We start from the raw sequence: 27,745 nt of genomic DNA, 5'->3' as shown, positions 1-27,745 counted from the left end.
ATTTATATCTTAGCTTCTGCTGTCATCTAAAATTTTGTATATCCTTCATAAAACCCTTTGAAATCCTTTCTAGGACAAAGCAGATTATAAAGAAATATAAAAATGAGAACATTTAAAAAAATTAATTACAAAGAAAATTTTAAAAATTATAAACTACCACCTTGGAAAGTCTCAGATGAAGAGAGAGAAGCCACTGTTGAAGGAAATGAATTTTTTAAATTGTAGTTGACTTACAATACTATTATTAGTTTCAGGTATACACTGCTCCATTGGTAAAGAATCTGCCTGCAATGCAGGAGATCCTGTTTCAATTCCTGGGTCAGGAAGATCCTCTGGAGAAGGGATAGGCTATCCACTCCAGCACTCTTGGGCTTCCCTTGTGGCTCAGCTGGTAAAGAATCCACCTGCAATGCGGGAGGCCTGGGTTTGATCCTGGGTTGGAAAAATCCCCTGGAGATGGAAAAGGCTACCCACTCCAGTATTCTGGCCTGGAGAATTCCATGGACTATACATACAGTCCATGGGGTCACTAAGAGTCAGACACGACTGAGCGACTTTCACTTTCATAGTCATTTGACAATTTTATAGAATATACTCCATATAAAGTTACTATTGACGGTATTCTTTTTGCTGGATATTACATCCTCATAATTTATTATTTTATATCTAGTAGTTTGTACATCTTAATCTCCATTACCTCTATTGCACTTCTCATTACAACCTCCTTCTGGTAACCACTAGTTTGTTCTCTGTATCTATGAATCTGTTTCTGTTTGGTTATATTTGTTCATTTATTTTTTAGATTCCACATATAAATGAAAATATACAGTATTTATCTTTCTTATTTCACTAAGCCTAATATCCTCCAGGTTCATGTATATTGACACAAATGGCAAAATTTCATTCTTTTTTATGGTTAACATTCCATTGCATGTATATAGCACATCTTCTTTAACCATTTATCTGTGGATGGATTTATGCTGTTTCCATATCTTGGCTATTGTAAATAGTGTTTCAGTGAATGTTGGGGTGCATGTATCTTTCAAAATGGTGTTTTCATTTTCTTCAGATAAATATAATGGTATAATTGGTAGATCATTTTTAATTTCTGAGGAGCCTCCATACTGTTTTCCAGAATGGCTATACCAACTTACATTTCTATTAGTGGTGCATGAGGGTTCCCATTTCTTCACATCTTCACCAATGCTTGTTATTTGCGGTCTTTTTGACAGTAGCTATTTCTGGCAGGTGTGATATATCTCACTGTGGTTTTGATTTGCATTTCCCTCATGATTAGTGATGTTGAGCATCTTTTCATGCATCTATTGGCCATTTGTATTTCTTTTGGAAAAACAGGTCCTCTGCCCATTTTTAAATTGGGTTGTCTTTTTGATATTGAGTTGTATGAGGTTTTGTTAAAAATATTTTGGATATTGACCCTTTATCAGATGTCTCATTTACCAATATTTTCTCCCATTTAGTAGGCTGTATTTTTTGTTTGGTGGATGGTTTCCTTTGCTCTGCAAAAGCTTTTAAGTTTGATTAGGTTCCATTTGTTTATTTTTGCTTTTGTTTCACTTGTCTGAGGAGATATATCCAAAAAATTGCTAAGACCAATGTCAAAAATCATACTGCCTAAGAAAGCCTTCTTCAGAGATCAATGCAAAGAAATAGAGGAAAACAACAGAATTGGAAAGACTAGAGAGCTCTTCAAGAAAATTAGAGATATGAAGGGAACATTTCATGCAAAGATGGACTCGAAAAAGGACAGAAATGGTATGGACCTAACAGAAGCAGAAGATATTAAGAAGAGGTGGCAAGAATATATGGAAGAACTGTACAAAAAAAATCTTCACGACCTGGATAATCACGATGGTGTGATCACTTATCTAGAGCCAGACATCCTGGAATGTGAAGTCAAGTGGGCCATAGAAAGCATCCTATGAACAAAGAAATGGAGGTGATGGAATTCCAGTGGAGCTATTTCAAATCCTGAAAGATGATGCCGTGAAAGTGCTGCACTCAATATGCCAGCTAATTTGGAAAACTCAGCAGTAGCCACAGGACTGGAAAAGGTCAGTTTTCATTCCAATCCCAAAGAAAGGCAATGCCAAAGAATGCTCAAACTACTGCACAATTGCACTCACCTCACACGCTAGTGAAGTAATGCTCAAAATTCTCCAAGCCAGGCTTCAGCAATGCGTGAACCGTGAACTTCCAGATGTTCAAGCTGGTTTTAGAAAAGGCAGAAGAACCGGAGATCAAACTGCCAACATTAGCTGGAGACTGGCAGGCTACAGTCTGTGGGGTCACAACTTTCACTTTGGACACAGCTGAGCGACTGAACTGAACTGAGTACATCATGAGAAACGCTGGGCTGGAAGAAGCACAAGCTGGAATGAAGATTGCTGGGAGAAATATCAATAACCTCAGATATGCAGATGACACCACCCTTATGGCAGAAAGTGAAGAGGAACTAAAAAGCCTCTTGATAACAGTGAAAGAGTGAAGTGAAAAAGTTGGCTTAAAGCTCAACATTCAGACAACTGAGATCATGGCATCTGGTCCCATCACTTCATGGCAAATAGATGGGGAAACAGTGTCAGACTTTATTTTTTTGGGCTCCAAAATCACTGCAGATGGTGACTGCAGTCATGAAATTAAAAGACACTTACTCCTTGGAAGGAAAGTTATGACCAACCTAGATAGCATATTCAAAAGCAGAGACATTACTTTGCCAACAAAGGTCCATCTAGTCAAGGCTATGGTTTTTCCAGTAGTCATGTATGGATGTGAGAATTGGACAGTGAAGAAAGCTTAGCACCGAAGAATTGATGCTTTTGAACTGTGGTGTTGGAGAAGACTCTTGAGAGTCCCTTGGACTGCAAGGAGATCCAACCAGTCCATCCTAAAGGAGACCAGTCCTGGGTGTTCATTGGAAGGACTGATGCTGAAGCTTAAACTCCAATACTTTGGCCACCTCATGCGAAGAGTTGACTCGCTGGAAAAGACCCTAATGCTGGGAGGGATTGGGGCAGGTGGAGAAGGGGACAACAGAGGATGAGATGGCTGGATGGCATCACCAACTCGATGCACATGAGTTTGGGTGAACTCTTGGAGTTGGTGATGGTCAGGGAGGCCTGGCGTGCTGCAATTCATGGGGTCGCAAAGAGTTGGACACGACTTAGTGACTGAACTGAAATGATGCTTTCTTCTGAATTTTTTACGGTTTCAGGTCATATATTTAGGTCATTAATCCATTTTAAGTTTACTTTTTATATAAGGTATGAGAAAATATTCTAGTTTCATTCTTTTCCATGTTGCTGTTAAGTTTTTCCAAGACCATGTTTTGATGAAACTGTCTTCTTACCTGTATTCTTACCTCCTTTGTCATAGCTTAATTGACCATATTGTATGAATTTAGGAAAAGATTTTTCACTGTATCTGTAGTGCATAAGTAATATTTCATAGTTTCTTTTATTAATGTTTAGGCCCAAATCAGCTTAAGAAACATTTTTATCTTAATGACTTAAAAGTAGCTTAATTTTTTAAATTATACAAATAAATTGAAAGAAAATATATTTATTTCATTCTTAAATAACTGGAGGGTTGTGTGTACCAGTTGTACACTGCATAATTTCTCAGACTTTGAAATGAGATTGGATCATGCCAATCTTACTTCCTGTGCCACATTAATTTTAATTCAGTGCTTGCTTTTTAACAGGGCCACTGCCAAAAATCTAGCTTTGCAAAGATAAGAGGTCACTGAAAGGTTGTAGCATGATCTAATATTAACGTTGTAAACTGCTCCAACCTGTTAGGAGCTGGTTATCTTACTGATGTTATATATCCCTTGTTTGTTTAGTCACTAAGTCTTGTCTGACTCTTCTGTGATCCCACGGACAATAGCCTGCAAGGCTCCTCTGGTTCATGGGATTTCCTAGGCAAGAACACTGGAGTGGGCTGCCGTTTATTTACCTCTCCAATGGATCTTCCTGACCCAGGGATCAAACTAGTCTGTCTATTGTTGGCAGGCAGATTTTTTTTTATCACTGAGTCATCAAAGAAACTCTGGTATCTTATAGTGTCCTTATAGTCTCTCAAAAGTTTAAAAAATCTTACAGTTGTGAGTGCCCTATGGTGTCATGGGACACCAAGGCACACTATATGGAAGCTATACCCTTAGAATCATAGATACACTCAGAGTCTTATTATTAATAGAATCTTCTTTCTCCTAGTTTGCTTTTCTGTATATGCTCTTCCACTTTTAGTTTTCACTTTTAAAGAGAGTCAATAGAAAGTAATAATGACATACTAAACTTTATGCAACATGAGGGCTCACAGACATGACATATTCTTTTAGCAATTAAGAATGTATACAGTTATACTTCAGTAATACAGACATATGAATATATATAAAATATATCCTGATAAAACATAGTAGACAGTCATGCCAGTCAAACGCAACAGCTTCTTTTCACTCTATTTTCCTTAGAGTTTAAAGGAAATTGTCATACCTAAAATCAGGAAATTTATGCTAATACAGAATTTATTAAAAATAAACTTTTCTTGAGAATCAAGGATCTTATACAGGTAGGGCAGTTGTTTTCCTATGAACAGAGGAAACTTCAGAAAAAAATTAATTCAGAAGTTTGAAACTATGTTTATTATAGGAATCTTATGTTTGATTTCTTCACCAAAATTAATGGCACTATTTTTCTATACTTTCATATTTGTATATGAAATACTACATGTATATGACTATATACTTATTGCCCCTGGATAGGAAGAAGGGCTTCCCTGTAGCTCAGCTGGTAAAGAATCCACCTGCAATGCAGGAGACACCAGTTCAATCCCTGGGTAGGGAAGATCCGCTGGAGAATGGATAGGCTACCCACTCAGGTATTTTTGGGCTTCCCTGTTGGCTCAGCTGGTAAAGAGTCCACCTGCAATGCAGGATACCTGGGTTGAGAAGATCCTTTGGAGAAGGCCTGGAGAATTCCACAGACTATACAGTCTATGGGGGTTGCAAAGAGTCAGACACGACTGAGCGACTTGCACTTTTTAGGAAGAAGGGAGTTTTGAGTTAGAGAACTGGCTAGAAATGTCCTCTGATTTGTTTCTCAGCTTGGTCTGTCCCAGAACTGACAGCACATGGGGGAAAGAAGAGGCTTGAGGTAGAGCTTCTTTCACTACCCACTGAAAACTGCCCTCTGGCTGAATGGTAAAAGGGAAAACACATCTAAGAGGAGTGTGGTCAGTTCGGGAAGATAAAACAAAAAGAACTTAAAATGAAGGAGAAGAACAGTGGGTAAGAGGAATAAGAAAGCACAGGAATATGTACTCAAGTTGGCAGAATTTGCTTAGAATTTCTATAAATCCCAGAGAGATAAAACTCAGGTTGGACAAAATTCGAGGTAGAGAATTAACTTACCTGAGGTAGGTATATGAGAAATTATTTTATTTAGAGTTGTAATTTTGGTCTACCTACCTTGTCCACTCAAAATCATCTGCATTGAAAATACTTTTGAGTAGTAAATCTCTCACTGTGTCTCTGCAGTGAACATACAGGGTAAGCAATGCCCCTAGCACAACTTTTGCTCGAGAGTTATGAGTATCCAGCACCACCAGCTCTGCAATCTCTTCTAGCTGATGTATCATACCAGCATGGACCTTTTCCACCTCTTTTTTTGGATGAGAACTCACAAAACTTTTGATACAATCATTATAAAATATGATCTGGCTCTGAAAAAATAAGATATAAAAGTAATAATTTTGAAGCATAAATTTTATAAGTGAAAATAGATCTTCTCAAGAGTGGTGTGGTGTGGACTGAAGGCAGGAGGAGAAGGGGACAACAGAGGACAAAATGGTTGGATGACATCATCGACTCAATGAACATGAGTTTGAGCAAGCTCTGGGAGATGGTGAAGGACAGGGAAGGCTGGCATGCTGCAGTCCATGGGGTCGCAAAGAGTCGGACACGACTGAGCTACTGAACAACAATATGTGGTGTGTATTATGCAAGTCATCATATGTGTGTAAAAGAGAGAGCTTACACATTTGTATGCATTTGACACTTAGAGATCGAACTTTGATTAATGCTTGTGGGAGCCTTATTCTTTAATAAATGGAAACATGTTTATCACCAACATTTATATTTTCTAAATTTTATATTCTTAATCTATCATCGCTTAGGCTAAGTAAGAACCTGGGGACAGTAATAACGGTATCATAATTCCAAGATTAAATTACTTCTGTTTTCTGAGTGGGGATTTTAGAGATAGGTTAAGTTCGTAATTTTTAGGATCTTTATATAACTTCTATTATTTGATCCCTCTTTTGTTACTCTTTCCATACATACCAGAGCAGTTTTAAAAAGGCTACTGGATTTAAGTCAAATTGACCTGGCATTTAATGGAGGGAGATATGTCAGGAGGTTCATAGGTTTCTGGCCTGTAATTAGGTGAACTGTGATTCCAGTCACTAAGATATTCTATCTATTGGAGGAATAGCATGCTGTAGGTGAAGGGACACAGTGGATTCATTTGGGAAATACTGAATTTGAAGTGCTTAAGAAATACACGGGCTTCCCAGCTGGCACTAGTGGTAAAGAAACTGCCTGCCAATGCAGGAGTCGTAAAGATGTGGGTTTTAACCCTGGGTCGGGAAGATCCCCTGGAGGAAGGCATGGCAACCCACTCCAGTATTCCTGCCCGGAGAATCCCCATGCACAGAGGAGCCCAGTGGCCTGCAGTCCATGGGGTTACAAAGAGTCAGACATAACTGAAGCGACTTAGCACTCAAGAAATACACAAGAGGAGCTATGAGGAAATAAATATTAGAATAATTAGCATAGAGGTAATACGTAGAATGGTGAGATTTTTTTTCTTTCCAGGGCAAGATAAGTGTACCCAGATGGGAAACTTGATTTATCAGTCAGTGTTTTGGCAGCATGCAACAGAAACTAACTCTGACTTCCAGAAAGCATGTTGTAGACCTCTCATAGCAGATTAGCTGGAGGTGAGAGCTGAGGCTTAGGAAGTGGGCAGAAGCAAGAATCTGGGCCAGGCATCAGGAACCATAGTCATGGTCATGCCACAGAAGAGTCTGATCAAAAGTCACTGCACTGTCACACCTGAGGTATTTATCCAAGATTCACAGCCTCAGGAGAGAGCAACCAGTGGGCTGAGACCCTCTCCGAGGCTGCCTCAGTGTAGGTTGAGGGAAGGTTTGGATATGGTAAGACTGATTATGAACTAGATTTTACCTATTTATTTAGCTAAACATAGAGGACTTCTCAACCACTATAGTTTGCTTAAATCTATATTGAAATTCTCTTAGTGGATACTGCATGTAAAAATTTTATTATCCCAACAGGTGTCCACTCAGAGATAGTTCCTAGTTATGTTATATATGTAGAAGTGTTTACAAGAGGAAGGGAAGGTGTAAATTGCATACAAGGATGGGAAATTTGCAGTATGTAAGGCAGACATGGGAAAAAAAATATGTTCAGTGAGTGAAGTTGAAATCTATCATAAAATATTTTTGGAAACAGATTACTGACTGCTTCTAATTATTAAGCATGTTTGGAAGACCAGAGGTTTGGGAAAGATCCTTTCTTAGTAGAGCAGATTTGATTATTTGAATGCCTGGTAAACTGCAGAAATGTGCATTTTGATTAATTATAATTTTGTTGTCTGCATAAACAACAGCTTAAATAAGTCCTTGACTTAAGATCTGAGAGCACTTTATTAATATTCAGGCAAGTGAGTGACAAAGGAGACCAAGGAGATTTGATAATCAGAATTTGTGTCCATAATCCCAGGTTATCTTAATAAAGGCTTTAAAATTAGGGTGGGTCAAGGAGAAGGCAATGGCAACCCACTCCAGTGTTCTTGCCTGGAGAAGCCCAGGGACTGGGGAGCTTGATGGGCTGCCGTCTATGGGGTTGCACAGAGTTGGACACGACTGAAGCAACTTAGAAAAAAAAAGGTAAATAAAAAAATGTAATGTTATTTTAAAATTTAACAGAGAACTACAAGGTCAAGTGTGCTTTAAAAATACTTGGTAATAGTAACTCATGGCAATATGGCTTTTACTTTCATTACTCCAGAAAAATTGCTGTCTCTGAGATTCATGTTGACCCTAATAACTGACAGACATAATGGAGTTTTCAAATCTTTCTAGAACATTTAAAAATGATGATCACTCACTTTTTCTAGAGAAAAATCAAACAAACAAAAATCTCTCTCTCTCCTCCCTTAGCTTTCATAACAAATCTCGTCATTTCTCTTCTTTTTCTTTTTTCTTCTTTTTTTTAACCCATGTGCTAATCCCCAGAAACTGTGAATATGTCACCTTATGATGGAAACAGTTGATTAAGACCTTGTGACAGGGAGGTTCTAGATTTTCTGAGTGGGGCCAGTGTAATCACATGTATCCTTAAAACTGGAGAACTTTCTCTGCTTCTAAACAGAGGGAGATATAACTACTGAAGAATGGTCAAAGAGAGGGGACACTGGTAGCTTTGAAGATAAAGGAAGGGGCTATGAATCAAAGAATTCCAGAAGATGGAAAAAAGACAAAGAAATAGGAATACAGCCCTGCTGATACCCTGATTTTTGCCCAGTAAGACCTGTTTTGCCCAGTGATCCACTGGAGAAGGGAATGGAAAAACCACTTCAATAGTTTTGCCTTGAGAACCCCATAAACAGTATGAAAGGAAAAGAGATATGACACTCCATGGAAGATGTACTCCCCGACCCCCAGGTTGGAAAGTGTCCCATATGCTACTGGGGAAAGGCAGAGAAATAGCTTCAGAAAGAATGAAGAGGCTGGGCCAAAGCAGAAATGACACTCAGTTGTGCATGTGTCTGGTGGTGAAAGTAAAGTCTGATGGGTAAACAACAATATTGCATAGGGACTTGGAAGGTTAGGTTCATAAGTCATGGTAGGTTGGACATGGTCAAGCAGGAGATGGCAAGAGTAAACATCGACATTTTAGGAATCAGTGAACTAAAACGGACCGGAATGGGAGAATTTAATTCAGGTGACCATTATGCATACTACTGTGGGCAAAAATCCCTTAGAAGAAATGGAGTAGCCCTCATAGCCAACAAGAGAACCTGAAGTGCAGTACTTGGGGGCAAACTCAAAAATGATCTTGAATTGTTTCCTAGACAAACCATTTAACATCAGTAATTCAACTCTATGCCCCAACCACTAATACCAGAGAAGCCAAACAATTCTATGAATTAATACAAAAAAAAAAAAAAGATGTCCTTTTCATCACTGGGGATGGGAATGCAAAAGTAGGAAGTCAAGAGATACCTGAAGTAACAGAAAAGTTTGGCCTTGGAGTACAAAACAAAGCAGGGCAAAGGCTAACAGAGTTTTGCCAAGAGAACACACTGGTCATAGCAAACACCCCCTTCCAACAACATAGGAGATAACTCTACATATGGACATCACCAGATGGTCAATACTGAAATCAGATTGATTATATTCTTTGCAGCCAAAGGTGGAGAAGCTCCATACAGTCAGCAAAAACAAGACCGGGAACTGACTGTGGCTCAGATCATGAGCTCCTTATTGCAAAATTCAGGCTTAAATTGAAGAAAGTAGTGAAAACAACTAGACCATTCAGGTATGATCTAAATCAAATCTCCTATGATTATACAGTGGAAATGACAAATAGATTCAAGGGATTAGATCTGATAGACAGAGTGCCTGAAGAACTATGGACGGAGGTTCATAACACTGAACAGGAAATGGTGACCAAAACTATCCCCAATAAAAAGAAATGCAAGAAGACAAAGTGCTTTTCTGAGGAGACTGGAGAAATAGCTGAGAAAAGAAGAGAAGTAAAAGGCAAAGGAGAAAGGGAAAAATATTCCCAACTGAATGCAGAGTTCCAGAGAATAGAAAGGAGAGATAAGAAAGCCTTATGTGAATAATGCAAAAAAAAATAGAGGAAAACAATAGCATGGGAAAGACTAGAGATCACTTAAGAAAATTAGAGATACCAAGGGAACATTTCATGCAAGGATGGGTGCAATAAAGGACAGAAATGTCAAGGACCTAACAGAAGCAGATGAGGTTAAGAAGAGGTGGCAAGAATACACAGATGAACTATACAAAAGAATAGTATAATGGTGTGGTCACTCACCCATAGCCAGACATCCTGGAGTGTGAAGTCAAGTGGGCCTTAGGAAGCATTCCTATGAACAAAGCTAGTGGAGGTGACAGAATTCCAGCTGAGCTATTTCAAATCCTAAAAGATGATGCTGTTAAAGTGCTGCACTCAATATGTCAGCAAATTTGGAAAACTCAGCAGTGGCCACAGGACTGGAAAAGGTCAGTTTCCATTCCTGTTCCTAACAAGGGCAATGCCAAATGATATTCAAACTCCCATACAACTATGCTCATTTCATATGCTAGCAAGATAATGCTCAAAATCCTTCCAGCTAGGCTTCAGTACATGAACTGAGAACTTCCAGTTGTTCAATCTAGGTTTAGAAGAGGCAGAAGAACCAAAGATCAAATTGCCAACATTTGTTGGATTATATAAAAAGCAAGGGAATTCCTAAAACACATATACTTCTGCTTCATTGACTATACTAAAGTCTGACTGTGTGGATCACAATAAACTGTGGAAAGTTCTTAAAGAGATGGGTATACCAGACCACCTTCCCTGTCTCCTGAGAAACCTGTATGCAGGTCAAGAAGCAACAGTTAGAACCAGCCATGGAACAATAGACTGGTTCAAAATTGGAAAAGGAGTACATCAAGGCTATATATTGTCACCCTGCTTATTTAACTTATATGCAGAGAACATCATGTAAAATGCCAGGCTGGATGAATCACAAGCTGGAATCAAGCTTGACAGGAGAAATATGAAGAACCTCAAATATACAGATGATACCATTCTAATGGCAGAAACTGAAGAGGAACTAAAGAGCCTCTTGATGAAGGTGAAGGAGGAGAGTGAAAAGCTGGCTTAAAACTCAACATTCAAAAAACTAAAATCATGGCATACAGTCCCATCACTTCATGGCAAATTGAAGGGAAAAAGTGGAAAGAATGACAGATGTTATTTTCTTGGGCTCCAAAATCACTGCAGTTGGTGACTGCAGCCATGAAATTAAAAGATGCTTGCTCCTTGGAAGAAAAGCTATGACCAAACTAGACAGTGTATTAAAAAGCAGAGACATCACTCTGCTGACAAAGGTATGTATAGTCAAAGCTATGGTTTTTCCAGTAATCATGTATGGATGTGAGAGTTGGACCATAAAGAAGGCTAAGCACTGAAGACTTGATGCTTTTGAACTGTGATGCTGGAGAACACTCTTCAGAGTCTCTTGGACTGCAAGGAAATCAAACCAGTCAATCCTAAAGGAAATCAACACTGACTGTTCACTGGAAGTACTGATGCTGAAGTTGAAGCTCTAATATTTTGGCCATCTGATGCAAAGAGCCAACTCACTAGAGAAGACTCTAATGCTGGGAAAGATTGAGGGCAGGAAGAGAAGAGGGCAACAGAGGATGAGATGGTTGGATAGCATCACTTGCTCAATGGACAAGTTTGAGCAAACCTGGGGAGATAGTGGAGGACTGAGGAGTCTAGTGGACTCCAGTCCATGGGGTCACAAAGATTCAGACATCACTGAACAAATAACAAAATAATTCACGAGTTATATTCCTTCAACATTTTATCCTGAACATTTTTAAAAGCATGGACAAGTTGATGAAATTATAAAATGAATACCCATATACCTATCACTATGTTCCTTAATAAACGTTTTGCTAATATTTACTTTGTCAGATATCTGTCCATCAAGTCAATCACCTCTCCATTTTATTTTTTGATGTAGTTCAGAGTTACATATATCAGTAACCTTCACAATGGTTTATTTCTAACTCTTTGTTTTCTGGGCATGTAGTTACAAATTAAATACTGGTACATCAAAGAAATATTTACTTACCACAGTGAGTACCACTTGTCCTGGATGAGACAGCACCCACAGGGAAAACTGTTGGTAGTACCAGTCATCAACTCCTTGACTTACAAATCTATAGGCAAAAAAAAATTATAATATTTATATTTAATCACTGATTGTGGCCATTTAATGATTAAGCATGATAAGATAACACAGGAATTTTCCTTCAGGCTCTCTGACTTTTCTGTTCTAATTTAGGTATATAAATAACAAAGCAGAGATAACAGAGCTTTAATTCATGCATAATGCATATTCCTTAAATTCCTCTTTAATATCATCTGCACATTTCCAATAAAACCATTGAGTTTCTGGGATGGTGTGCATGTATGTTAAGTTGCTTCAGTCTGACTCTTGACTCTATGGACCATAGCCCACCAGGCTCCTCTGTCCATATGATTCTCCAAGCAAGAATACTGGACTGGGTTGCAATGCCCTCCTCCAGAGGATGTTCCTGACCCAGGGATCTAACCTGTGTCTCGTGTCTACCTGCATTTGCAGGCAGGTTCTTTACCACTAGTGCCACCTGGGACTATATTAAGGTAGAGGATGACACTTATTAGCTTTGAATTTCTAATACTATCAATGGTAAAAACAATATTTGAAATAATTTCAACAAAATTGAATATTGGACTGAAATGATCAGGTGATTTTTAATAGTTAAGTCCTACATTTAACTTTAAAAAGTAATTATAATTAAGCTTTCAAAAGTAATGAAGAGGGGAGGGCGGTCCTAAGATGGTGGAGGAATAGGACAAGGAGGACACTTTCTCCCCCACAAATTCATCAAAAGATCATTTGAATGCTGAGCAACTTCCACAAAACAACTTTCTGAATGCTGGCGAAGGACACCAGGCACCCAGAAAGGCAGCCCATTCTCTTAGACAGGAGGTAGGACAAAATATAAAAGACAAAAAGAGAGACAAGAGTTAGGGATGGAGACCCGTCCTGGGGAGGGAGTCATGAAGGAGGAGAAGTTTCCAAACAGCAGGACACCCTCTCATCGGTGGGTCTGTGGGGAGTTTTGGAATCTCAGAGGGCAACATAACTGGGAGAGAAAAAAAAACAAAAACAAAAACAAAAAAACCCACAGAATAGGTGCCTAACTGCAACTGACAGCGGAGAAGTAGCCCAGATGCTTGTGTATGCCACTAGCCAGCGGGGGCTGGACAAGAAGGAGCAGGTTGCATGCTTAGGGTAAGGACAAGACCTGAATGCCCTGGGGACAATCTAAGGGAACTAACATGAGATAGCAACCCAAACTGTGGGATAGCCAGAGAGAGAGAAAAAAAGAGAGAACTTTCCTGCGTAAGGCTCTAACATAAGGCGCAGCCTGGTCCGCTCACAGAACAAAGAATTGAGTGAATATCAAAGGAGAGCTAGCTGGCTGCAGACCGGCCCCTTCCCCCACCAGAGGCAGAGAGGCAGGCGATTGACAGCCAGAGCCAGAAGGCAAGGGGCAATCTCGGTCCCAGAGACGGCATCCTCCACCAAACTGTGAGCAGGCTTCCAGTTGCTAACCAAGTCTTCCTGGGATCCTGGACGGTTGACATCTGCCAGGAGGTTCACAGCCTGAGATCAGCTCCCCAGAGGAGGCACACAGCACACCTGAGACAGCGCTCTCGTGACGCACTTGGGAAGCTGAGCGGCCGGGACTGGGGAGGTGATTAAGATGCTAGGATGCCACCTGGGAGAGTGCACTTGCCAAGTACCTGGTAGCCTGAGCTGCTTGGACCTGGGAAGGGCAAAAACACATGCCCAACCAAGTCTATGCATTTGTGGAGTACCCAAGAACCTGAACCTGAGCAGCTTAGACCTGGGAAGTGTGTAAAATGCAGAGCCTGCTTTGGACAGTATCCCAGCAGAGCCTGAGCAGTGTAGACTAGGAAAGCACACACCGCTGTGAGCTGGGGCAAACCCAGTGTGGTCCATACACTGGGAGCACTCCCCACACACGCCAGTGATATTTGTTTGCAGTGTTCCTCCCTCCCCACAACACAACTGAACAAGTGAGCCTAAATAAGGGACCACCTTTGCCCCCTTGTGTCAGGGCAGAAATTAGACACTGAAGAGACTTGCAAACAGAGGAAGCCAAAATAAAGAAGGGGGAACCACTCTGGAAGCGACAGATGCAACGGATTAAAACCCTGTAGATAACATTAACTAAGCATTGGAAGGGTCTTCTCTATAGACCTTGAGAACAAGTATAAGCTGGAACAAGGAACTATCTGAAACTGAACTGACCCCACACTGCCCTCAACAGCTCCAGAGAAATTGCTAGATATATTTTTACTATTATCATTTAAAAAATATTAAGTTCTTTATCACTTCTTTAATTTTCATTTTTATAACCTACCATTGCCTTGCAAAAATGATGCTATTTTAAAGTAAATTTCATATATATATTTTAATAACTTTTGTGATTGATTTTGTTTTGCATTTTTAATAATGTATTATTGAGAGTCTAACCTCTACTCTAGATTTTTAATCTTTGCTTTTTGTTATTTGTTAACCATTTTGTACCTTTAAGAATCTAATCTTCAGTACCCATTTTTACTTGGGGGTGTGATTACTGACTTGACTGCTTTCTCCCCTTTTGACTCTCCCTTTTCTCCCCCAGGTCACCTCTTATCTCTTCCCTCCCCCTCCTCTTCTATGCTTAAATCTGTGAATCTCTCTGGGTGTTCTGGGCTGTGGAGAACACTTAGGGAACTGATTACTGGCTACACTGGTCTCTCCTCTGTTGATTCCCCCTCTTTTCCTCCTGGTCACCCCTATTTCCCTCCTCCCTCTTCTCTATGTAACTCTGTGAACCTCTCTGGGTGTTCCAGACTGTGGAGAGCACATAGGGAATTGATTACTGGCTAGACTGGTCTCTCTCCTTTTGACTCCCCCTCTTCTCCTCTTGGTCACCCCATCTCCCTCCTCCATCTTCTCTTCTATATGTAATTCTGTGAACCTCTCTGGGTGTCCCTCACTGTGGAGAATCTTTTCACCATTAACCTAGATATTTTATCATCTGTGCTGTATGGATGGAGAAGTCTTGAGGCTACTGTATGAATAAGACTGAAAGTCAGAGGCAAAAGGCTTAAATTCAAAACTTGAGAACACCAGAAGACTCCTGACTCCAGGGAACATTAATTGACAAGATCTCATCCAAAAGCCTCCATAACTACACTGAAACCAAGCTCCACCCTAGAACCAACAAGTTCCAGACTAAGACATACCACACTAATTCTCCAGCAAGGCAGGAACACAGCCCTGAGCATTAAAATACAGGTTTCCCAAAGTCACACCAAACCCACAGACATCCCAAAACCCACTACTGGGCACTTCATTGCACTCCAGAGAGAAGAGATCCAGCTCCACTCACCAGAATACAGATGCAAGCTTCCCTAACCAGGAACTTTGACAAATCACTAGTCTACCCCCACCCACAGGGAGCAAACTCCACAATAAAGAGGAACCACAAACTCCAGCCTACAGAAAGACCACCCCAAACACAGCAATCTAAACAAATTGAAAAGGCATAAAAATATTCAGCAGGTAAATGATAAATGCCCACCAAATCAAACAAAAGAGGCAGAGATAGGGAGTCTGCCTGAAAAAGAATTCAGAATAATGACAGTAAAGATGACCCCAAATTTTGAAAACAAAATGGGAGTTATAGATAACTAGACTAGAGACAAGGATTGAGTAGATGTAAGAAATATTTAACAAGGACCTAGAAGAAATAAAAAAGAGTCAATCAATAATGAATAATGCAATAACTGAGATCAAAAGCACTCTGGAGGGAATCAACAGTAGATTAACTGAGGCAGAAGAGAGTATAAGTGAGGTGAAAGACAGAATGGTGGAAATAAATGAAGCAGAGAGGAAAAAAGAATTAAAGGAAATGAGGACAACCTCAGAGACCTCTAGGACAAAGTTAAACGCCCCAACATTCGAATCATAGGAGTCCCAGAAGAAGACAAAAAGAAGGGACATGAGAAAATACTTGAGGAGATAATAGTTGAAAACTTCCCTGAAATGGGGAAGGAAATAGCCACTCAAGTCCAAGAAACCCAGAGACTCCCAAACAGGATAAACCCAAGGCGAAACACCCCCAAGACACATATTAATCAAATTAATGAAGCTCAAACACAAAAAACAAATATTAAAAGCAGCAAGGGAAAAGCAACAAAAACACACAAGGGGATATCCATAAGGATAACAGCTGATCTTTCAGCAGAAACTCTTCAGGCCAGGGGGGAATGGCAGGACATACTTAAACTGATGAAAGAGAAAAACCTACAACCCAGATTGTAGGTACCCAACAAGGATCTCATTCCAATATGAAAGAGAAATAAAAAGCTTTACAGACAAGCAAAAGCTGAGAAAATTCAGCACCACCAAACCAGTTCTTCAACAAATGCTAAAGGATCTCCTCTAGACAGGAAACACAGAAAAGGTTTATAAACTCAAATCCAAAACAACAAAGTATATGGCAACAGGATCATACTTATCAATAATTACCTTAAATGTAAATGGGTTGAATGCCCCAACCAAAAGACAAAGACTGGCTGAATGGATGAAAAAACAAGACCCCTATATATGCGGTCTACAAGAGACTCACCTCAAAACAAGGGACACATACAGACTGAAAGTGAAGGGCTGGAAAAAAATATTTCATGCAAATGGAGACCAAAAGAAAGCAGGAGTAGCAATACTCATATCAGATAAAATAGACTTTGAAATAAAGGCCATGAAAAGAGACAAAGAAGGACACTACATAATGATCAAAGGATCCATCCAAGAAGAAGATATAATGATTATAAATACATATGCACCCAACATAGGAGCACCACAGTATGTAAGGCAAATGCTAACAAGTATGAAAGGGGAAATTAACAGTAACACAATAATAGTGGGAGACTTTAATACCCCACTCACACCTATGGATAGAACAACCAAACAGAAAATTAACAAGGAAACACAAACTTTGAATGATACAATGAACCAGTTAGACCTAATTGATATCTATAGAACATTTCACCCCCAAACAATGAATTTCACCTTTTTCTCAAGTGCACACGGAACATTCCGCAGGATAGATCATGTCCTGGGCCATAAATCTAGCCTTAGTAAATTAAAAAAAACTGAAATTATTTCAAGCATTTTTTCTGATCACAATGCGGTAACATTGGGAAATAGATAGGGAAACAGTGGAAACAGTGTCAGACTTTATTTTTGGGGGCTCCAAAATCACTGCAGATGGTGACTGCAGCCATGAAATTAAAAGACGCTTACTCCTTGGAAGGAAAGTTATGACCAACCTAGATAGCATATTCAAAAGCAGAAACATTACTTTGCCAACAAAGGTCTGTCTAGTCAAGGCTATGGTTTTTCCAGAGGTCATGTATGGATGTGATAGTTGGACTGTGAAGAAAGCTGAGCGCTGAAGAATTGATGCTTTTGAACTGTGGTGTTGGAGAAGACTCTTGAGAGTCCCTTGGACTGCAAGGAGATCCAAACAGTCCATTCTAAAGGAAATCAGTCCTGAGTGTTCTTTGGAAGAAATGATGCTAAAGCTGAAACTCCGGTACTTTGGCCACCTCATGCGAAGAGCTGACTCATTGGAAAAGACTCTAATGCTGGGAGGGATTGGGGGCAGGAGGAGAAGGGGATGACAGAGGATGAGATGGCTGGATGGCATCACTGACTCGATGGACGTGAGTTTGAGTGAACTCAGGGAGTTGGTGGTGGACAGGGAGGCCTGGCGTGCTGCAATTCATGGGGTTGTAAAGAGTTGGACACTACTGAGCGACTGAACTGACTGACAGGAAAAAAACTATTAAAATACAAACATATGGAGGAGAAACAACACACTTCTGAATAACCAACAAATCACAGAAGGAAAAAAAAATCAAAATACACATAGAAACAAATGAAAATGAAAACACAACAACCCAAAACCTATGGGATTCAGTAAAAGCAGTGCTAAGGGGAAGGTTCATAGCAATACAAGCTTACCTCAAGAAACAGGAGAAAAATCAAATAAATAACCTAATTTTACACCTAATTCAAATAGAAAAAGAAGAAATGAAAAACCCCAGGGTTAGTAGAAGGAAAGAAATCATAAAAATTAGGGCAGAAATAAATGAAAAATAAACAAAGGAGACTATAGGAAAAAAACCAACAAAACTAAAAGCTGGTTCTTTGAGAAGATAAATAAAATAGACAAACCATTAGCCAGACTCATCAAGAAAGAAAGAGAGAAAAATCAAATCAACAAAATTAGAAATGAAAATGGAGAAATCACAACAGACAACACAGACATACAAAGGATCATAAGAGACTACTACCAGCAGCTATATACCAATAAAATGGACAACTTGGAAGAAATGGACTAATTATTGGAAAAGTATAACCTTCCAAAACTGAACCAGGAGGAAATAGAAAATCTACACAGACAGATCACAAGCATTGAAATTGAAACTATAATCTAAAATCTTCCAAACAAAAGCCCAGGGCCAGACAGCTTCACAGGTGAATTCTACGAAAAATTCAGAGAAGAGCTAACACATATCCTACTCAAAATGTTCCAGAAAATTTCAAAGGAAGGTAAACTTCCAAACTCATTCTATGAGGCCACCATCACCCTAATACCAAAACTAGACAAAGATGCCACAAAAAAAGAAAACTACAGGCCAATATCACTGATGAACATAGATGCAAAAATCCTCAGCTAAATTCTGGCAAACAGAATCCAACAAGATATTTAAAAGATCATACATCATGACCAAGTGGGGTTTATCCCAGGGATGCAAGGATTCTTCAATATTTGCATAATCAATTAATGTGATACATCACATTAACAAATTGAAAGATAAAAACCATATGATTATCTCAATAGATGCAGAGAAAGCCTTTGAAAAAATTCAACATCCATTTATGATAAAAACCCTGCAGAAAGCAGGCATAGAAGGACCACACCTCAACATAATAAAAACCATATATGATAAACCCACGGCAAGCATTATCCTCAAAGGTGAAAAATTTCTCCTAAAGTCAGGAATAAGACAAGGGTGCCCACTCTCACCACTACTATTCAACATAGTTTTGGAAGTTTTAGCCACAGCAATCAGAGAAGAAAAAGAAATAAAAGAAATCCAAACTGGAAAAGAAGTAAAACTCTTACTGCTTGCAGATGACATGATCTTCTACATAGAAAACCCTGAAGACAGCATTAGAAAATTACTAGAGTTAATCAATGAATATAGTAAAGTTGCAAGATATAAAATTAACACACAGAAATCCGTTGCATTCCTATACACTAACAATGAGAAAACAGAAAGAGAAACTAAGGAAAAAATTCCATTCATCATTGCAATGAAAAGAATAAAATACTTAGGAATAAATCTACCTAAAGAAACAGAAGACCTATATATAGAAAACTATAAAACACTGATGAAAGAAATCAAAGAGGACACAAATAGATGGAGAAATATACTGTATTCATGGATTGGAAGAATCAATATAGTGAAAATGAGTATACTACCCAAAGCAATCTACAGATTCAATGCAATCCCTATCAAGCTACCAACAGTATTTTGCACAGAACTAGAACAAATAATTTCACAATTTGTATGGAAATTAAAAAAAACCTCAAATAGCCAAAGCAATCTTGAGAAAGAAGAATAAAACTGGAGGAATCAATCTGCCTGACTTCAGACTACTACAAAGCTGGATGTCTGTACATCCAGATAGTATGGTACTGGCACAAAGACAGAAACATAGATCAATGGAACAAAATAGAAAGCCCAGAGATAAATCCACACACCTATGGACACCTTATCTTTGACAAAGGAGGCAAAAACATACAATGGAGAAAAGACAATCTCTTTTAACAAGCGGTGCTGGGAAAACTGGTCAACCACTTGCAAAAGAATGAAACTAGAACAATTTCTAACACCATACACAAAAATAAACTCAAAATGGATTAAAGATCTAAAGGTAAGACCAGAAACTATAAAATTCCTGGAGGAAAACATAGGCAAAACACTCTCTGACATAAATCACAGCAGGATCCTCTATGACCCACCTCCCAGAGTAATGGAAATAAAAGCAAAAATAAGTAAAGGAGATCTAATTAAACTTAAAAGCTTTTGCACAACCAAGGAAACTATAAGCAAGGTGAAAAGATGGCCTTCAGAATGGGAGAAAATAATAGCAACCGAAACAACCGACAAACATTTAATCTCAAAAATATACAAGCAGCTCCTGCAGCTCAATACAGAAAAATAAACGACCCAATCAAAAAATGGGCCAAAGAACTAAACAGACATTTCTCCAAAGAAGACATACAGATGGCTAACAAACACATGAAAAGATGCTCAACATCACTCCTCATCAGAGAAATGCAAATCAAAACCACAACAAGGTACCATTTCATGCCAGTCAGAATGGCTGCGATCCAAAAGTTTACAAGCAATAAATGCTGGAGAGGGTGTGGAGAAAAGGGAACCCTCCTACACTGTTGGTGGGAATGCAAACTAGTACAGCCACTATGGAGAACAGTGTGGAGATTTCTTAAAAAACTGGAAATAGAACTGCCATATGACCCAGCAATCCCACTGCTGGTCATACACACCGAGGAAACCAGAATTGAAAGAGACACGTGTACCCCAATGTTCACTGCAGCATTGTTTATAATAGCCAGGACATGGAAGCAATCTAGATGTCCATCAGCAGATGAATGGATAAGAAAGCTGTGGAGTGAACTCCGTGCGTCTGAGTGAACTCTGGGAGTTGGTGATGGACAGGGAGGCCTGGCATGCTACGATTCATGGGGTCGCAAAGAGTCGGACACGACTGAGCAACTGAACTGAACTGAACTGAATGCTTAAATGACTTCATTTAAGAAAATTATCAACATTTATTAGAATATTTTAAATGAATATTCTTTAAATGTTTGCTGCATTACAAACAGTGTCTATTTTTATTATTTTCTTATCTTTGCTGCTGAGAAGTATATTTATAATAACTTCTTAATTATTTCAGAGAATATCAGTGGGAAATGCACCTTTCACCAATTAAAATGACCTTTTATTTAATTTAATGGCCTTATTTTCACTGTTTCATGAAACATCTTTACTTTTTCTTTCATAACTTATTGCATTTCTGTATCTCTCAAACAGCATCTAGTTACATTTTATTTTGATCTCAGTTAAACAAACTTGCATGAATATTTATGATATTTAGCTTGGGTTTTGTTAGTTCTTTGCTTTTTATTTTGATATTTATTTTTTCATGTGTATATTTATATGAATATACATACAAGTACAGTATAATTTATTTCCTCCATAGTTTTGGAAATATTTATTCTAAGTTTAAAAAAATCTATCAGGAGAAAGTGGATCAAGATTTCTAACTAAATAGTCGTATCTTCATTCTGAACCATATTCCTTCAAATGAGAGAAAATACATGAAAAATTATACATATAAAGAGTTGGAAAACAAGAAAGTATGTTCTAGTGCATCAGAAACTTGAAAATTTTCTAGCAGATGGAAAAAATATTGAGATTGAACAAATGCAGGAGAGAGCCCAGGCCGAATCTATAGGAAAATTAATTAAGAGAGGGCTTTCTCAACAGGGAAACAAATGGGCCTCTGCCTCCTCCAATTCCCCTTTCCCCCATCCTGAGCTGCTATTAGCCATTCAGAATGAAAATCCAGATAAGTGCTTGGTGGAGTTCTCCTAGGTTTGGGGCTGGACAGAGAAGCTGAATGAAGCCTGAAATAACTCCACACATTTTAAAGACTGTAGGAAAGAAAGGAGGAAAAAGAAGTAAAGAGAGGAAGGAAGGAAACAAAGAAAGCTGACATTGGCATTTTTCCATATGAAATAAAATAATGAAACAGTGCTGGAACTAGAGTGGCAGTCAAATGTCATGGGTAGCTTATGACTGCCAGCAGAAATGAAAAGCAACCTCCATACATTGAAAGAGAAGCTACTCTTCTCTAGTCCTACTCAGGACTAGGTCCTGCACATTTTGCTTGTCAAGCAATACCTACAGTCAGATAGGTACAGATATTAGAAACTAATATTTTTAATTAGAAACTAATATTTGTTTGTAGGAGAAGAGGGACTTGCCAGTATAAATATGAACAGATAACCAAGAATGGTGAAACATTTTAGGGAAATTAATAACAAGAAAAAGAGCAGAAATCCTTACCAATAGAAAAACTAAAATGACGAAGCAAATGAAAACAAAACAAACCACAAATTTGCTAAGCATGGATAATTGAAAGTGTTAGTCACTCAGTCGTGTCCAACTCTTGGCAACCGCATGGACCAGAGCCCATCAGGCTCCTCTGTCCATGGGATTCTCCAGGCAAGAATACTGGAGTTGCATTTTCCTCTCCAGGAGATATTCCCAACCCAGGAAGTGGATTCTTTACCATCTGAGCCACCAGGGAAGCCCAAGCATGGATAATTATTGACCTATAAATAGAGAACTAAGAGCAATCTGGAATAAAATCCTAAATAATTACAAGGTAATGAGAGGGAATTATGAATTGACTCATGCTCTTCGGGGAAAAATCAGAGATACTATAGAATTTGATTAAAATGCTTCACTAAGTATATTAAAATATTGAGTATTCACTAGGAAAAAAGTGTAACTTTAGCATAGCTACAATAAAAGAGATTAAGAAACTCAGTCTAACAATAGTAAGAGAAAAGAAAACCCCAAACCAAAAGTCCAGTTAGAATACAACAGGATGGCAAGCAGGAGTCCAAACGTGTTGATAATAAAAATAACTGCTGAAAGACAGCATATCAGTCAGCAGGAAACAGCACATTCAAAATATTACTTGAAGAGAGTTTAATGAAGGTACACTCTGCAGAGGATGAGGTCAGGGTTAAAGGACCCACCAGGGTGAGTGAAGTATCACATTTTAGCAAATGGGGGTCATTGTTATGAAAAGATTGAACGACTAAGGGGAACAATATTACTGGAAACTGGTGAGGGTTGGGGACTTTGGAGAAGGGCCATTTGTCCAAAGCTATGACTTTAGGTAAAGGAACTTAGATTCTGTCAAAACTGCAGTAAGGCAGACAGAGTCTCATAGTTGCCCTACCCAACTGGGAGCTAGAGGGTAAGGAGTCCATGGATATGAGCACCCATGGACATGTGCATCCCAGATGGAAATAAGACAAAAAAAAGAGGGCAGAGAATGGATCTTTAGGGCATACCAGCACTGAAAAGTACTTTAGTAGTGGTAGAAAGTAAAACAAAATAAAGCAAGAATTAAAATCTGTTCTTCATTCAAGAAATATTTACATGACACAGAAATGTTAAAAATAACATTGTGATATAAATGTTTGTGATTATGGAAACAAGTATGGCATTATTAGTATTAAATAAAAAATACTAACTGGTATAAATACTGATATTTGACTAAAAGAACACTGTACAAAGAAGTTTATGAATAACAACAGAGCATCAAAATACATGCTAGATATAAAAACACAAAAGAAATTGATGAATCCACAAAAAGTAGGAAACATTTTAGGATAGCTTTCTTCAGAAATGGAGAAGGAAATGGCAACCCACTCCAGTATTCTTGCCTAGAGAATCCTGTGGGCAGAGGAGCCTGGTGGGCTGCTGTCCATAGGGTCACACAGAGTCGGACACGACTGAAGTGCCTTAGCATGCATGCATGCATCTTAGGAAATAAGGAGCCAGTAAATAAATAAGAAAATCAAGGAAAATTAAACAAGGAAATTTATTCATATAATTCATGACATCCACAAATTAAAGGCAAAAGTGCATGTGAGTTTCTCAGTAGATTCATAATATATCTGATGTAATCGCTGTTGTTGCTGTTTAGTTGCTAAGTCATGTCTGACACTTTGCAACCCCATGGATGGTAGTCTGCCAGGCTCCTCTGTCCATGGAATTTCCCAGGCAAGGTGGATTCTTTACCACTGAGCCACCTGGGAAGTCCTTGATATAATTAAACATCCTTATTTATTAAAAAAAACAAAAACAAAAACAAACTCTGCAAACTTGGAATAGAATAAAACACTGGACTTTGATATAGGGTATATTCCAGAAACCTAAGTATCATAAATGGTGAAACATTAGAAGCTTTCCCAATAAAATTAGAAACAAGGTAATTAAATAGTTAATTCCACTAGAGGACTGTAAGAAAAGAAAAAAGGTTGGGAGACCCCTGAAGTTAATGATCACTCAAGAAAGCAGGGTTACTTAACTACGAAGTGAAGCAGGCTTGCCTAGCAAGAAAACTATGCAAAGAAAGCATAAGCCACACCCCCAAACAGTTAAACAACGATGACATGAGACCCACATCCTGCCCAGCGAGTTCAGTAAGTTCATGGTTCCTAGGACATGCTCCTCTGCATGTACTAGCGGAAAATGTGACATTATACTAAAATATGACATGATTTACCATCTTTAGTATATACCATCCTTCTGCTGATTTGTGTAGTGCCATGAGAGTCCTAGGTTGACCATGAGGGGACAGAAAAACTTCCCCATCTAATGAAAAGGAGGAGCTGATGATAGCAAAGTGATGTCTAGTCAAGAATGAGAAAGAAGGTGGTCTTTTCTCTCTGTCCACTTTTCCTTTGATTATAAAACTGTAGCCTCTCAAGGGAGGCACCCTCTTGCTCACCAGCTTGTGAGCCTCACAAGCAACCTATTCTAGTAAGTCACTTCTTATCTATCACTTTGTTATTGTGGTTTAGTTGTTTAGTGTCTGACTCTTTTGCGACTCCATGGCCTTTAGCCCACCAGGCTCTCGATTTTCCAGGCAAGGATATTGGAGTGTGTTGCCATTTTCTTCTCCAGGGGATCTTCCTGACTCAGGGATCAAACCGTCTCCAGCACTGCAGGCGGATTCTTCCTGGGAAGCCTCATCTATCACTTTGCCTCTCACCAAATTCTTTCTGGACTGAGACATAAAGAACTGGAGCTCCTCAGAGCTCCCTCCTCAGATGCATTTTAACAGTTTTAGGAGTAAATAATTGGAAATGTAAAAGACTGATCTAGTCAAATTAGTTTTAAAAATTCACACCCTGAGGCTCTTTCTTTAAAACAGAATGCAATGATATAAATATAAAGAAGACAGCATTAAAAAAACTAAAGCAAATAATCAATCTTAGGAAGCAAAAATGGGACAGAAGTGCAGAGTACTGAAGTGGGCTGCAACCAGAGGCCTCCTGAGCACTAGGTTTTTTGAAAGCAGGCAGAGGTAGATGTCAGTTCTGGTCCTGGCCAGTCTTCAGAAACTTATGAATTTCAAAGTACACAAGACTGTCCAGATGTTGTCCATGAGTACACACTAAAACTGACATTTACACTGCAAAAATGAGTGTTTTCCTTTCAGTCATGTGCCATTGTGTTCTATCAAAACCCATTTCATAAAAGACTATACTCCATATATTTCTCTGGATACTTCCCACTTATATTAGTAGATAATTAAACAAGCTTAAAAATATGTATGCATATACATATAATCTTAGGATTTGAAAATTGTACTTACTTTTTTACCAGATCAAACATGGTTTTCTCTACATTTACCAGCCATTGTTCTATACCACTTCTTATACGGATTTTCCTATAATTTTTTTCAAAAATAATTATTATAAAAAATTCTTTTTATTATTGTTATTCATATTTCACTACTTTGGTCAGTCTGTAAAACTGTCTTAAAACTACACCTATAATACTCTTGGGCCAAACGACTATAATTCTATACTCTTTGGTATTTCTAGATCTTAAATTAGAAAATAGATCACCTAGTTTTAGGAAATTTTGACATCAAAACAATAAATCTGCAAAATTAAAGGGATCCAGTAAAATATGAATTTGCAAAATAGATAAATATTACAAAACATTTTTGGCTTCCTTAATGAATCTTCCAAATAGCAAGCCAAGGTCAGGGCTGGGTAGAGGATTTGTGAATGGGAAGGTTTGGGCACAGTAATTTTTAATCAACTCACTTTAGGAACCTCATGCCAAAAGCTAGGGAGCCCTTACAAGGGCTAGCAAATTGCACTAGTGTAATGGAAGAACTTCATTTACTATAATTGCCAGGAAACCATTCATGACAAAGCCAGAAGTCAAAGGAAACAGCAGTGGGAGTAGCATCAGCAACCCCAAGCAAATAGCAAATTTCCTTCCTACCTATATTCATATACTGAAACTTTGTGTTGGCTTACAGGATATATTAATATATAGAGACATGGAAAGGTAAAACTCTACATAAGTAAACTATCTTTGAAGAAATAGTTTGATTAGCAAATGTCTATGAAATGTCAGAAACTTCCAAGCAAAGGTTTTAAATAATGAAGATTTACAGAGCCTAAATGCTTAGTTTATAACATAGATATCATACTTTGGCAGCACAAGAGTTTCTCCTTCAGCAGATATGAACATTACCACAGCAGGAGGGCCAATTTCTTGTTTCCATATCAGTAAGCGTCTTATATTTTCAAAACATTTCACAAGATGAGGCTGTGGGTCAGAAACAAATGTCAATAACATTATAAAACTCTGACTTGGTTCGATAATAACATTGCTGAAAAGGGAATAATGAATGATATTACCTGTACACACTCAGGATTTCTGCTATCAGATAGAATATCAAGAAGTTCAGCATTGCTAAGAAAGTAAAATCTTGGGAATATCATTCTTTTAGTTTCAAGATAGTCCTGTACAGATTCAAAAGTAATAAAATTCAGAGTGTATGTTTAATCATGATATAAATTACATTATCATTTGTGCCTACATTTGTATGCAAAAACCACATTATTAAAGTTTCAGTATACATAGTAGTATCAGTCAAAATAACATACTATGCTCAACAAAAGTTATACTTAAATTACTAACAAAAAAAGAACCATAACTAAAGCAATTTAAAACAAAAACAAAAAATCCAAGTCTTACACACATGTACACACACATATTATTGATCATTAACAAATATTTTAGTATTACCATCATTGCTTTCCAGTGTTCCCAATTTTCTGCTCTTAATTCCCTATCTTCCAGGGGAATAAGTTGTCATTTCAGCAGCCCACTTCACATTCTACTCTACAGAGAATTCCTGTATTTCTACCCCTACCCACAATGTATCTGTGTTCTCACCAATCTTAAACTCTTCTTTTCAGAGGAAGAGATACTACTCACTTATGTGGGTGAATTATCCTTGTTTTATTTACTGCTCTCCTGTATCTTCAATTTCTTGGTTGCAACAAGACTTCTTAAACTCTCTTATTAAATATATACATTATATACATACACACACACATGGGCAGAGAGCTTTCTGTAGGTTGTAACTACCATATGTGGGTATTCTGGAGGGGTAATCATAACCACTAAGATTTATGTTCAACAAGCAAAAGGGATGAATGCCTGGAAGAAAAATCTTGGTTTATGAAGTAAAGTGAGTATGTCCACCACAAACCTCAAATATTAAAACCAGTTTTTAAAGATATGCATGGCTAGCTGACATTTTAATGTACTGGAAATATAAAAATATATGAACCAATATACAAATATATTAATTTATACAATCATCAAAATATTCAATTTCCACTTCTACTGATTTTATCAACTTAACAATAGCTGTGGTGCTAATATAGATAACATTCATTATCAACTACTTTCTTTGTGTCAGCTCTTGTGTTTTAAATTCATTATCTCATTTAACACAAAACCCCTCAAGGTAAG

General features: G+C 38.2%; 1 protein-coding gene across 1 annotated transcript in view; it reads right to left on the bottom strand.

Moving 5' to 3' along the window:
• Positions 1–27,745, bottom strand: part of LOC138090212 (dynein axonemal heavy chain 14-like) — a 301,641-nt gene that overhangs the window by 209,079 nt on the left and 64,817 nt on the right. The window contains exons 15-19 of the mRNA XM_068985722.1: positions 26,620–26,724; positions 26,409–26,527; positions 25,554–25,628; positions 8,247–8,254; positions 5,492–5,774 (exon numbers count right to left, since the gene is read on the bottom strand). Of these exons, the coding sequence (XP_068841823.1) occupies positions 5,492–5,774; positions 8,247–8,254; positions 25,554–25,628; positions 26,409–26,527; positions 26,620–26,724 (590 nt within the window). The remainder of the gene's footprint in view (positions 1–5,491; positions 5,775–8,246; positions 8,255–25,553; positions 25,629–26,408; positions 26,528–26,619; positions 26,725–27,745) is intronic.

This window comes from Capricornis sumatraensis, chromosome 14, assembly GCF_032405125.1.
Source record: "Capricornis sumatraensis isolate serow.1 chromosome 14, serow.2, whole genome shotgun sequence".
NCBI classification, from domain to species: domain Eukaryota; kingdom Metazoa; phylum Chordata; class Mammalia; order Artiodactyla; family Bovidae; genus Capricornis; species Capricornis sumatraensis.
Note: the sequence above shows the minus strand (reverse complement) of the source record. Positions and strands in the feature narration are given on the sequence as shown.